Genomic DNA, 13919 nt, shown 5'->3' on the forward strand with positions numbered 1-13919 from the left:
TTACACTGAGGAGACCACAGCTGGACAAAGTACTCCAAATTCTTCCTTTGCCTTTTACCTTGGACAGTTGAGCTACTGGGGTAGAAGAAAACTGTCAAATCAAGTACTATACCTGACAAGAATCAGAAGGAAGTCCAATAGCAAACTTTACACAGAAAAACAAAAAATTCCGGATGACAGAGAAACTAGATCCTAAACCACTGCACCCTCAGTATTTTTGGAAGACAAAAAACTCTAGAGTCGAGGTCTATCTTGTCTGATATTCTGCCACCAAAAATAGTTGGTTCTACAAATTTCAAAGGGAGGGCATAGGACACCAAGCAACAGATAATTTTTTAATAAGTTGTCCCAAGGAGAAGGGTTTTCCCCCGAGTTTCAGCAGCTGCCAATTTATGCCTTGCAGATGAGAGGCATTTTATCAGTTGCCAACTTGCTAAAAATTGCTAGAGAACACCTCATTATTAATGTCTTTAATACTTTTTCAAATTTCATTACATTGGTTGATAATTGGTTTATAAATTTGGTTGATCTTCTGGGACAAGTAGTATAATATTGTATGAAGTATTTCCTTGTACTGTCAAAGTTTTCGTTTTCAATCTTTCCAAAGGAATAGAGGAGAAACATACATTTCAGTTGAACTGAACCAGGAGAACTTACGTGAAACAATTAAAAAGCTACAAATTCATGCAGTTTGTTCTGAATGATTAATAATTGCAATTCATTTTTTAAAAATCATTTACAAAAAATAAAAATCAATAAAACATTAGTATACCCTGTTCTAAAATAACACTTCTTAATTAAGAAAATAAAATGCAACTGCTTTGCAATTCTAAATTGTTCATCTGGAAGTAATATAAAATTAATCTTTTATCAAAAGCGTAATAATGTGTTAAAAGTGTAAGTATCTTGTTTTATTGTTTTTAATAGAAAATTGCTTATGAATAGGTGCATGAGCTTTCTACTAAATTTTAAAATCTTTGTCATAGCAAGTTATAAAATTAATACATTCAATTTGTCAGATAAAAAGAACTTCGCAATCTTCCTGCTTAGGCAGTCAACTGTTCAAATATGCGTAATTTGATCTTTCATGCATTCCATAGCCAATTTATGCTCAGCTGCTTTAGACTGTTAAGGCATCCCTGATAGTTCATACATCACCAGTGTCATCATGAAGTGGCTTCTAGTATCTACTGTAGTTAAGTCAGTAATTCACATTATAAATAAATTTTACTGTGTCTGAATTATTGTCAAAGTATGTTATTTCTTAACAACTTTGATATAGTCAAAAAATCTGAACAAACATTCCTTCAATATCTGGAATGTAAATATGTAAAAAATACGGTTTCTGCAAAAGAACAAGAATATTATTTTTCAACTTAATTTAAATTACGTAAACTTTCATTAGCAGTATAAACAATGAAGACAAAAAAAATTCACTGAAACATTATGGGGTAGTTTAATATCACAAAATATGGTCTGGTCTGTAAGCTTCATATAGAAACAAGGGGGGTTTTTTAAATAAAACCTGTCATTGTCATCTCCAACACCGTACCATGCTGCTTCTATAAAATATTTAATGAATATTTCACACTGATATATTACCATGAGTACAAAATGCATTACCTTCTCTTTTTATGTCAACTTGGCACCTACCGACTATCTCTGTCCCACAGGAGTATCCGTATGTGGTTGATTATTGATGGCTGGCCTAGTTTAATTTCAATTCCAGAACGGCAGTCATCATCGATCGGGTGTCGAGAGAAGCCATGATCCAAGTCATAGTTCTGAGTATCCCCATCTAATAAAGCAGACTTCAGCTCCCCTTTTACAACCTGCGCTCCATACTTCATTGTTGCAATATTTTCCCCTGGTACTAAGAAGAAAAAGAAATAATTGCTTAATTTTTACACTCTCATTCTGCATATTAGATGCCCTGAATATCAGCTGTATTAGGTCAGAACACAGACCAGTATCCTTTCTCAGCCACAAACACATGCTCAAGGAAAAACAAAAGTACAAGAAGAGAGGTATTTTAGAAATTTTGCTTCCTCCATTTCATCTGCTGACTGTCAGGTATTTTATGGTAGTAGTAATTTACTTGTATGTTGTATCTATATTCTCATACCCCTTCAAGATTTTACAGAATTCTATTGTACCTCCCTCATTCAACCACCCCTTTCCTCCAGGTTTTAATATTTTGGTCCATTTAGTCTCTCCTTGTGATCATCATCTCACCACACCTCTAACATTTTTTTGCTTTCTCATTTTTTGTTCTAATTTCAAACGGGGATTTTTTTCTGTTTGTCTGAAGTGGAAGGAAACCAGAAATCACATAAATTGTTCAAGACATGGATGCACCACAAATTTGCAGGGTGGTACATACAGTGGTAGAGCTATACAAGCTATTTTGATAGCCATACAAGCTTCCAGTACTCTGCAAAGCTAAATGAACCTGAGTGAAATGGGATATTACGGCTACTTGGGCTTTTCACCAACATGATAAAGCAAGTGGTTTATGCCACTATTTTACAGTAATAAACCTGCTACATCCTAGGAATAGAACTTCTATCAAGATAACTGGGGATAATGATGCCTGACTCCAACTACAAAACAATACACTGATGAATCACCCTGTTAAAAAGACATTTTTAACAGTCTTGTTTGAGGACAGTGCCTAAAAAACATGATCTGAAAGCTAAATGATGAAGAGCTGCCCCTGAACAATTCGGGCAGGTTGGCAAGAAAATTATTAATTTTAACAGGATGTTAAGTTTAACATTTAAAGAACAGAATTTGAAATCTTAAAAGTTTCAACTGCATTGTAGTACTACTACATTAAAACATCAAATGCACAACTGCAAGTGGTCAATGTTTCCACAAACAGGAAAGTCCCACGAGCCTGAACTAGTACTAAACCAACACAGAAATTCAAGTCTCTAAAAAGCTGTGATTTTGACAAAGCTAGAAATTTTGAGGTTAGGAGCATATTATAATTGACACACAAATATGCAGAAGAGTAAGTCAGAAAACACCATTTAACTTTTTCAAACTTATCTACTGCACTGCCAACAGCATGTCTTGCATAATAAGCTTTTTACAGTATCCTAATATTAAACTTAAATGTTTAAATATTAATATCTGTAAGAGAGCACAAAGTGGAGATGCAGTTTTGAAAAAGCAGTTATTTTCAGGGCTCATCATGCATGACTGACAGACTACAGTGCAAGCTCTCAAAGAACATTTAACTTTATTCTTAGCTGTGGGGCAAACACTGTCTGTAAAACACACATCTTTCTGAAGCTCAGCATTAAGATATTCCTGTTGAATTAACACAGACAAAAGTCAAACAGAAGGCTTCTCACAATTTTTAGGCTCCCAGTAATACAATTTTGGAAGACTTGTTTATACTCTTTGGGCAAGCATGTAAAGAGTAGGAGAAAAATCAGAAGTGGTGGGGAAAAGATGAAAATCTTCATGAAGTAGAAAACAAGTCACCATCAACCTAAAACCATTTAAACAGCACATATCTCCAGCCAATGCATTTGTATTAATGGTATTTTTTTGCAGAAGTTTCTCTATTTAAATAGCACTTCCTCTACGAAAATACACTCTTATTAGAACATTCATGTCTGAGCAGTATCTGTGATACAAAGCAAGAAAATATGTTGACTAATATTGTCTGAGGAATGGAAATGGCAAGAACAGTACATAAAATTTCTTATTATGTAAGACTTTTAAAACAGGTAATAACAGATAAACACTCAAAGCACAAATTTACGGTATCCTTCAGACAACTGTAATCACTGAAGGAGAAAAGAACTGCAAAGAACCAACCAAAGAAAAAACCTCGATGCTTACTTAACATGCCCCTGTAGTTGAGGTCCATGTCCCGACTCTCAGAACGAATCTTAATGGCATCGAGGATGGCATCAGGTGACAATAATCCCGAAGGTCTTACAACATTTAGTAGTTCTGTTAGACTCATGAGTGGCAAACGTACTGCTTGCATGATTTCAGCATGGTTTTCCTTTGGGTTATGTTTACACCAATTCATCAAAGCTTGGAAAATGTCCTTCTCAGGAGCTGCAAATGAGTCCCTCAGTACAATACTTAGAAGAGCAGCCTGGAAAAGAAAAACAAACCAAACAAACAAACCAGATTTTTTTTTAAGAAAGGACAAAAGAGGGAAATCAAAATAAGGCCAAAATTAACAGGTATTAACTTGTAGTTATATAAAAATAATCTGCAAAAGGGTGAACCTGAAACTGCAGCTTTAGTTACTTATGCAAGAATCACAGAATCCATCAGGTAATACTACAATTCCACTAGGAGAAATAAGTCAGAACTGAAATATGGAAAACTATTCAAATCAATTTAGTTTGGGTTACTTCTTCAAATTTACTTTGGAATATAAGAAGTGATTTGAGGATTCAGTAGTAGAGTTCAAAGCATCCCCTTAAACTTAAGCTGGTATAAGAACACTGATGAGAAAAATAAAGTATGGCTTTGAATCACCTTTTTGAACTATCTTAACTATTTGACAGTTCCACACAGATCCCCCCCCTTCTCTCTCTCTTTTGGTACCAACTTAGAATCAGCAGGTAACAACTCCAGTGGCTCTTATTCATGCAAAAAAAACACTGACTGCAAAATGAAAATAAAAAGAATTTAACATCTTTTTGATATTCACTCAGCAGAATAATTAGGAGTTTGCTTAAGAAAAGGATAAATCTCATCTATACCATGACTGGCATGACAAAGATGTCATAAAATATGCGTTTCCTGATGAACAATCAATAAAGTAATGAGCAAATAATATGCTCTCAGAGCTCAGATTTAACAAAGTGTACATGACAGACTACAGTAGAGAAAAAACACCACCTTTTTTTCCCCTAAACAACTAGTAAGTCACTCAGCGGAGCAGTGTCTTGTACTTATTCAAACAGACTCATCACAGCTTTTCTACTCAAACCACTTAAAAAAAACCCCAAACAATAATTAAACCATCATTCATTCAAGATGCTTCATGTGAACACCACTTGAAAACACGATCACTATTATGTCCAACTCAAACACCACTCCAGAGTAAGTGGAAAATTTCAGTGTCACAGATCAGCCTAACTCAGGCAAATATTTACGCATCTAACAACAACAAAACTAACACACAAAACACCCAAACCACCCTACAATACCTCAGTATTATGCAGTTTCACAACATGATGACAACCTCCACAGCGCTTTAGCTTACACAGTAGAAAATCACCCATCACTGAGGCAGCCTGTATCAAGAAGTTAATAGATTGGACTATCTTCTGCTACCTTCAAATCTTTATATCCCCTGGCTGGCATTCGGAAGCCAAGTTATATTCTTTCAAGAACAGATGAAAAAAATTAAGATTAGATTGCCTGCTCCCACCTTTTAGAATGCTCTGTGAGAATTACTGTATTTAGCGATACTGACTGGCCAAAATAAAAGAACTAAAAAAATCAGAACAGATCACCAGGATGTTCAGTTCATCTTGGCTTGAACGTTTCCAACTGTCACAGTTACAGCAGCATCAAATGATACCCGCTAACTTGAACAACTTATATACCTATAAAGCTTTATCTGGTGCCCCCATTAGTATTCCATCATGGAGCTGTACACATATTAACATTATTGGGGAAAAAGTGCAAACAAAAGATCTACCTTAGAAAGTGATAAGAAGCCTTCACTGGAGAGCACCTCTTGGGCATTTCTATCCATGAACATACAGCACATAAAAGTTAATTTGGGAAGGGAATAAAGACTGGCAACATCAAAGGTCATACAGACATTCTGAATATTAAGTATTGTGCAAAGATACTCAGATGTGGAATCCTCCAGTTCTGGGAACCCATATTTATGTGCTAGGCTTAGGAAGTCTAGAAGAACCTCCTCTTTCTCATCTCGTAGTGTAGCACGACCAGTGTATATATATTTCAACAACATAGTAAATGCTTCTGCAGTGGTGTCCTGAAGAGGAATTTCTGCTTCAGGCTGAGATTCTCTCATTCCACCATACAATAATGCCCTACAAGGAAGAGAAAATTTAAGAAATTTATATCTTGATAAAAACCAGGCAAAATGTAGAAAGCAAAAAGAATAAATTACTATTTACAGCAAAGGGAATACAAAGGGGATATGGTTTAACAATCTACAAAAGAAAAAGCCCTTCTACTTGGCATTTAAAGTGTGGCTCTGCTCTGAAAGCAGCTGCACAAGAATAACATTTTAATACACCATGTTTTTATCCTACACAACACTTGCTCCATTTCCACTTTGAACAATAGCTTGTGAAGCAGAATTTGAGATATGATTCTCGTACCTTTTTTTTTTTTAATATAACGCTATCAGTGAGAAAGAAAAAAAACCTTTCAGAAAGCAAGTGAAATGAATATTCGCCACTATAACAGCAGTGGCAGATTAGTAAATCTCAGGATTCTTAATCCTCTGTTCCTTACTTTACACCCAGCACATAGCAACTTGGATGAAATCCTGAATCTTGAGAAAAATCAAAGTACTCACTATTACTTTTTAAAATGTGACAGACAGTTTGCACACGATTTGCATTCACACTTCAGTTTAGTTATTAGCCTCCCTCTGACAAAATTAACTGGAAGATTATCAGGAAGTCATTACTTACATTTAGACTGAAAAACACCCAGGTCTTAAAAAAGCTGTATTAGTATTATTCCTAGTTTTAAAATACATGTTCTAACCTGTATCAGCCAGATCTCTTTAGATTCCAATGCACCAAAATTCAACTTTCTAATTGAGTATATTCCATATAAGCACACCATCCATGCTCTGAGAAATCAAAACAATTTTACATAAGAACTTTTCTGTTCTGAAGTTATCTTTCTCTTGAATTTGTGAAACTGCTTCAAAATCCAATTTAATGAAGGTCAAAAGAACAACATCATGACATGGTATTTATCTTTTTATATTTGGACACAATGATTTGATGTGCTGGGAAACATTCACAAAGAAAAGGTCACACTCAATGGACAGATGATTACGCCCTGAAAAGTTCATAGAGAAACAATGTTTATCTTATCTGCATGAAGATCCCTTGTGAGCCTGACAAAAAGCTATACTTCACCTGAAATAATGGCACCTAGCAGCCAGGATCACTCTGTGTGCTGGAAAACGTTTCTTTTCTACAATAAAGGTAACGTCACTATATTCTTCCCCATTCATTAGAGCACCGAGATGCTCTGACAGAATGTGAACGTGGTCGATCTCACCCACAGCAGTGTAAGGACGAAGGGGATGGCTGTTACTCATCTTGGAGGGATGGGGATATTGGTAGCCTAAAGTGAAAAAGAAAACAACCCAAATTATAAAGGGTACAAATACTAAAAAAAGGCAAAGATCAAGCTGTGATTATGAAAAAAAAAAAAAAGCAACTAGTCTGTGTTACCATATATTACAAGAAAAACGAAACCAAGAGGTTTCATAAACCTCTTAAAAACCTATTAAAGTTAATTTACAATAGGACTTGATGCAGCTTGTATCAACAAGTCTAGCCAACAGAACATATTTCAGATAATTCCATCCCCTTGTTCTGTCAATCCATTTACTTAAAAAGCTTCTAACAAAAGGAATTAAAAATTAAACAATTTTAAGTAAAGTTACCATTAGAAAGCTATTTTATCTGAATTAAAATGCACATAAATTATAAATAAACTGACCAATTCAGCACAGTCTTAACTCCCAAGTCTCTAATAAAAATCAGTGGTTTTGGAGAAGTCCAATCAACTTTCCAGAACTGGGAGAAAATAAACAATCCGGATAACTTTTAATAAGTAACAGACAAAGTCTGCCAAAGAGCAAAACTTTACAATGTACAACTCAGCTGTTTTATCCTTTCCACTCAGTTTTCTTGATGCCTTCTTGTTCCCTCATATATGTAAGAAAAGAGTCTCAGTGACAAGAGCATCAAGAGGAGAACTTAAGTGTTAAATCAGCTTCTATCATCACACCTCGGTTTACTTTTAAAAACGAAGAGGTTGACTGTTTCAGATAATAATCATCCGTATTTTCAGAGACACCTTTTGTGCTCCAATGACTAGCCACTTCTCAAAATAGGCACATACTCAGTGCTTAAGAAAGATGGTGTACTGCAAGAAGCAGGAAAATGATGAGGCCATACCCTGCACACAGCTAACACATTAATCTTTAAAGTGAAAAGTTCATGGCATGAATGCATTTTTAAGCTACATTTTAAAAGTATCATGAGAAAATACACATCCATTTCCAGTCATTTCTACCCCAACAAAGAAAATAAAGCAATGCACATGGGGTTAAGAATTATTTGCACTTCTGTAAGACCTGGAAATGCTTAACCCAAAAACCAAGCTACTGTAGAACAGTCCCAAAGAACTTTAAACTAGAAAGAGTGATAGAAATAGAAAATAAGATCTAAGAAAAAATACAGCATACTAAATTGATAATAAAGATCACAGCACAAATGGGAACAAAACCCAGCCTTCCTCAGGCTGGGTCTGCTACTTGATGAGAAGCTGTGTGCCTGTGTAGCCATTATGGCGTGGAACCAGCAATACTGGCCGAGACACTGGAGGCAGACTAACCATGGGGGCACAGGACACTGTACAGTCATTCTCCTCTCATGAGAGTAAATTACTTTTTATGAGTTGTCCAAATAACAGACTGTTTCTTCCATTTGCACTGGTTAATTTACAATTAGCTAAGACAACTCTGCACTGAACCGATTTAACCAACATACACTTTGAACAACATCTATTTTGTAACAAGAGAGAGTAACTTAAATCACCTCGGGTCAGTTGCATCAATCTATAGTAGCAATAATATTTATTACATCATAATTATTTGAGCGTTTACAGAAGATAGTAAAATTGAAATGCTCCCAGAATATAAAGTCTTTTATCACACCAAAGGAGCAAACAAAAGGATGTATTTGTTACTCAGCTGCAATCCTCAAGCCTCAATACTCCTTCCAGACTTCTGTACCTTACAAGTCCATAATTGCTGCTGTTGATCTTCATTCACAATAGTCAGGCAACCCAACTACCTTCAAGTTACAAGCACATTACCAAACAAATCTGTGCTATCTCTCTTCCACTAGTTCCAGTTTTGATTAGAGAGGTTGGTTTATGACACTTCATACACGTACAAGTACAGACAGGTTTTGGTTTTAAATTCTATTTTTAATTCCTTTTTTCCTACTTTATTTCACTTATCTCTGAAGAGTAAGAACAGGTACTGTCTGTATGTTATCCTTACCACTATATAGGTGGTAAAGATAAGGGAATGGCATCAGCTGCAGGCTAACTTTGTTTCCAGTAGCTGTGGATATTGTCATGTGTCAATGGGGCGAAAAGTTCAAGGGAAAATTGTTTCCATTTCAGGTTAAATAAACAAACAGAATCACTTCCCTCTCAAGGGTACACAAACCTCTCTCTAAAAAAGAATCAGTGTATAGAAGAGGACAAAGTCTGAACTGGGGACGCTTGCTATTAAGGCCATGATGCCAGTCCTTATAAACATAAATCCCTGAACTACAGCAAGCGATGAAAGTAGAATTTTAGAAATGCCCGTGTGTAAGCTGCAAGACAAATTCATTTTGATGTTTAACGCTCTCCAAATTGCCGGTACAACTCATTATTCTAAATTTCCAGTTTACAAGAACATACTGATCACGGGCAATACAGGCCTCTACAAGCGAGGCAGCTTGTAAACAACGACAGCGACAAGCCTCTGGCTGAGGAGCCTTCCAAATGCTGGAATGACACAAAGTGTTGGAAACCGGCAACACTATGAAAAACATGTACATGCCTTGTGTGCTTTCAGCAGGCAACATCAGTATACTGAAGAAGCACTCACACTCTTATTTTGTTCACACATTCCCAAAGCAAGTTTCATCTGTATTGTGGATTTTCCATATAAAGTAGCTCAGTGAGGGCAGTCCCACCTTCAAAATACAGAACCTAACAACACATGACTTCAGATCTTCCCTGACTAGGACTAATTAATGGTATGAATTCAGACAACCCTTGAAGTGATCTGCACATGTCTTATTTGAGGAAGTAATAAGTAATATACTGCTTTAGTTGTGGCAAGTTGCTATGAGCTCATAACTTCCCTGTAGAGCAAAACATGTATTTTTCTAGTTGCAACTCAAAGTATTATTTACAATTAAAAAATAAAAACAAAAAAAGCGAAGAGGGATGCTGCCTGGAGCTTAGCAAAACCCTTCCTGAAGGCCTCTCTGGCATCTTCTGTCATCGAATCACATCATCCCTTTCAAAGAATACACCCTTTTCAGAGAATACAGGTGTTTACTCTTCCTGGCAGTCAAAGACGACCATGTAACCAACTTCCCAATACAAGGCCATGACATTCACAAGTCTCTTGCCAGCGCTACAACCTATTTCCAGGTATTCAGAGCTAATTAATCACTTCAGGAGTCAGCTGCTGCAGACAGAAAAAAAACAAGGGTCTTCTCTGTGAGTTTAAGGAGCCCTTAAAACTGTAACAGTCTCAAAAGGCATCTGTTAAGTCAGCCTGCCAACTAATTGCTTCTGTGCAAGACACCACCAGAAAACGCACTTATTGCTAGCCGTTTTCAACGGCGAGCATGTGAAAAACACTGCTTAATACTTATTACACAATATGCATCATGGCTAGAAAAACAACAACAAAACCCCCAAAGTTTTCTGCTTCCTAGTCTTTTTAGTAAGTAACCTGTAACAAGTTATGGCATACAAAAATGTGACCTAGAAAATGCAGAAACAACAGCAAAAACCCCTGTGATATCTTTACTAAATGACTCCCACAGAGCTGCAATAAAGACAGGTACTAAGTCAGTTCCTCTCCGCAGCTGAGCTATCACTACAGTCCTTTGAAAGGCAGTGCTGTTTCAATGAAACATGGAAGAGCTGGGTTTATACCAGGCACAGAAAAAGGAATTATTCATGAACAATTTGGAATTTCATTTCATATATAAAATGAGTGAAAGAAGTTTACATAACTGATAACCTTACTGAAACATCATAAATAAAAGCAAGTTATCAGACTATTGTTAGAATTAAATACTTTATTAAATAAATCGGGATTATAAACACCGAGCAAATAATTTCATACCCTTGAAACACTTAGTTCCTTCACCATCTAGTTTGTACCTATCAAGATAATACAGATTTTGCCAGAACTACACAAGGGAAATTTTCTTAAATATAATTATCTTACACTGCTATTTTATCTAGAAATAGGAATTGGCTGTCAGTTGATTGGAAAGGATTTGAGTAGTATTTCACTTTTCAGTAATTCAATACTTACCAAAATATTTTGCTACGCTTTAAATAAATTCCACCAACATATTATTTTAATTAGTTTCTATTACCAAAGACTCACAGAACATGGCAGGTGTGACAGTAAGGCCACTGCACAAATAGACCATTGTTTCAAACGATATGGTTTGGGGTATTTTTCAATGGATATACTTGCCTTTCTATAAAAAAGTATTTTGTTCTCAGAAGTTCTGGTACAGTAAGTTAACATCTCAGGAAATATTAGTAAACATTTCAACATGCACAGAGTATAACTCAAGTAAATACTTTGATTCTGTCAGAACGCTTGCTACAGAAGCTCCTTTGTACTTCTAAATAACAACGAAGTTTATGAGTGAAAATTTTAACAGAAAAGGAAAAAAATATGTTCTAATACACAGCGTCCAATAATAACAATGTAATCAGTGCAGTATGAATGTATAGATCTAGAATAGAAAAGACCAAGTAAATTAAATTCACAAACTTTTAAGTCTCATCTCCAACCCATCTCTTCTGAAAACATTAAAAAGAAATGCAGATGTTAAATCTGGTTAATGGTAAATAACCACATCATTCAATGACAGCATCCCAAACAACAGCTAGTACCAAAAGTGTTTGACTTAAAGACTACAAATAGTTACACACTGTAGTGCTATCGTTCTACATTCTGCTCAGAGATGTACTCCTCTGATAAAAGAGCAGAAATATGTTTAGCTAGGTACAAACAGCAATACAGGAAGTACAGATTATTTACTAATCACATATGAAACAGGTATTAACGTACTTGATATAACCTGGTTAAAATGGCATACAACTAAACGCTTAAGTTCAAATATGAAGAAAATACATTGGTCCACTCACCAGTAAAGCTGTCTGAAGATCTACAGTGGACGTAGCCTGTAGGCAGATGACCGACTTCCTGAAAATTAGGGTTCTTTGCCATTCTGAACAACAGACAGATTGAACAGCAAGCTCATAGAAACGCTATTCAGCAACACCCAGCTGCCCAGGAACAACTGCACCATATCCTGAAACAATACATGAAATATATCAGGAACAAGGGGCAGGCAGCCCGTGGCAAAAGGGAGATACGTATTTCTCAGTTACAATTTTTCTGGAAAAAAATTCTCAAAAAAATCCCTCCACTCCAATGGAAAATTTCTAATAACATTACAGAGTAGCATTAGAATTTTTTTTTTAAGCCAACATCATTTAGGTCTGACCATCCATTCTTAGCCATCAAAATCAGATAGTAATATATTGTCATTCACTTGTTCACTACAAGCCACAAAAATTTCATCCCGACATTCTTGCTACAGCACTAACGTCCCTGAGAACACCATTTTCCCACATGGGTGTCCTAATTAAACCAGGCCTACAGACACTGTATCACACACATTTATTCCCTACCCATCCAAAGTTCTCTAAGGTTTGTGGCCTAGCTAAAGATTTTAGAGGTTTTATTTGGGTTTTGGTGGTTGTTTTTTTTTTTTACAATACTTCAGGCAGTTACAGACCTTTCTCCTGTGCAAGCCTTTAATTTTACAAACAAGAAAACAAAACAAAACTGTAGGGTGAGGAAATACAGAAATATAGAGGCTTTATTTGTTTAGATAGGTAACCAACATAATGAGTCTCTCAACAAGTATAAATTATTGTTATTCTTCACATCATAACTGCCAGCAGGAAAAATAAACTGTATTTAATTTGCCAAACAGATGACACGTTGATCTATGAATTCTCTCCTAAGAGACACTCTAATCTTCTTTAAGGTGTACGTTTAAGGGAGCAAGGGAGGAGAAGGAAGAAAAAAATATTTTTAGGTAGTCTCATGAACTGTAGAGTAACCACATCTTAACCCAGCAAACTGAAATCAGGTGTTTAACAAAGACCTCCTGATTTTGGAGAATAACGTGTACTATGTAAACATTTGTTCCTACAAGTAAAGTATGTTATCAAATGGGCTTGTATTCTGAAAATATTCAAAAGCCATTTATGCAAATTCTTGCGGGGTTGTTTTTATGAGTTGTTTTCTTTTTTTAAATCAATATGACTGAACAGACCCCAACCTATACTTCAAGCACCTGATTTTACAGATTTGTAAGAGAAGACATGCCAAATAAACCCCTGCTATGAGTATGCCCAAATGAAATCCTAAAACACATAAGAAATTAAGTGATCCCAGCACAGGGCTTTGGGAGGTATCTGTGTGCTGTGTTTTAAAAACAACACAAGCAAACAGCATTGTTGGGCAAGCAAGATTACAGGCAGTTAACAAGCTTTTTTAAAAGTCTAATAATATGACAGCTTCTTCTACGTCAAAAGTAATTTGAATGAATGACAGCAGCAGTAACTTGCAAGAATGATTAAGTACTAAGACCCCAGAATAACCTGGGAAAATATCGTAGGTACTATCTAAGGGTCAAAACACTGAGCTAAGAGACAACACAGAAACCCCAAAAGCCACCGCAGGGTCTCGCAAGGCGGAGGGACAGGCAGAGGGGCAGGCAGGTGAAGTAGGCGCATCACGCCCACGGAAGGGAGGGCAGCCGGACGATCCGCCCAAGGTCGCGGCCGGGAAGCCA

The 13919-nt window shown here is 36.1% G+C and overlaps 1 protein-coding gene across 1 annotated transcript in view; it reads right to left on the reverse strand.

Annotated features, from left to right (window-relative positions):
• Positions 1-12363, reverse strand: part of BTBD9 (BTB (POZ) domain containing 9) — a gene marked incomplete at its 3' end in the record, with an annotated part of 14253 nt that extends 1890 nt beyond the window's left edge. The window contains exons 1-5 of the mRNA XM_010157292.1: positions 12196-12363; positions 7125-7335; positions 5690-6053; positions 3859-4123; positions 1654-1873 (exon numbers count right to left, since the gene is read on the reverse strand). Of these exons, the coding sequence (XP_010155594.1) occupies positions 1654-1873; positions 3859-4123; positions 5690-6053; positions 7125-7335; positions 12196-12277 (1142 nt within the window). The remainder of the gene's footprint in view (positions 1-1653; positions 1874-3858; positions 4124-5689; positions 6054-7124; positions 7336-12195) is intronic.
• Between the last annotated feature and the right edge of the window lie 1556 nt (positions 12364-13919).

This window comes from Eurypyga helias, unplaced genomic scaffold (assembly GCF_000690775.1).
Source record: "Eurypyga helias isolate BGI_N326 unplaced genomic scaffold, ASM69077v1 scaffold14100, whole genome shotgun sequence".
Lineage (NCBI taxonomy): Eukaryota > Metazoa > Chordata > Aves > Eurypygiformes > Eurypygidae > Eurypyga > Eurypyga helias.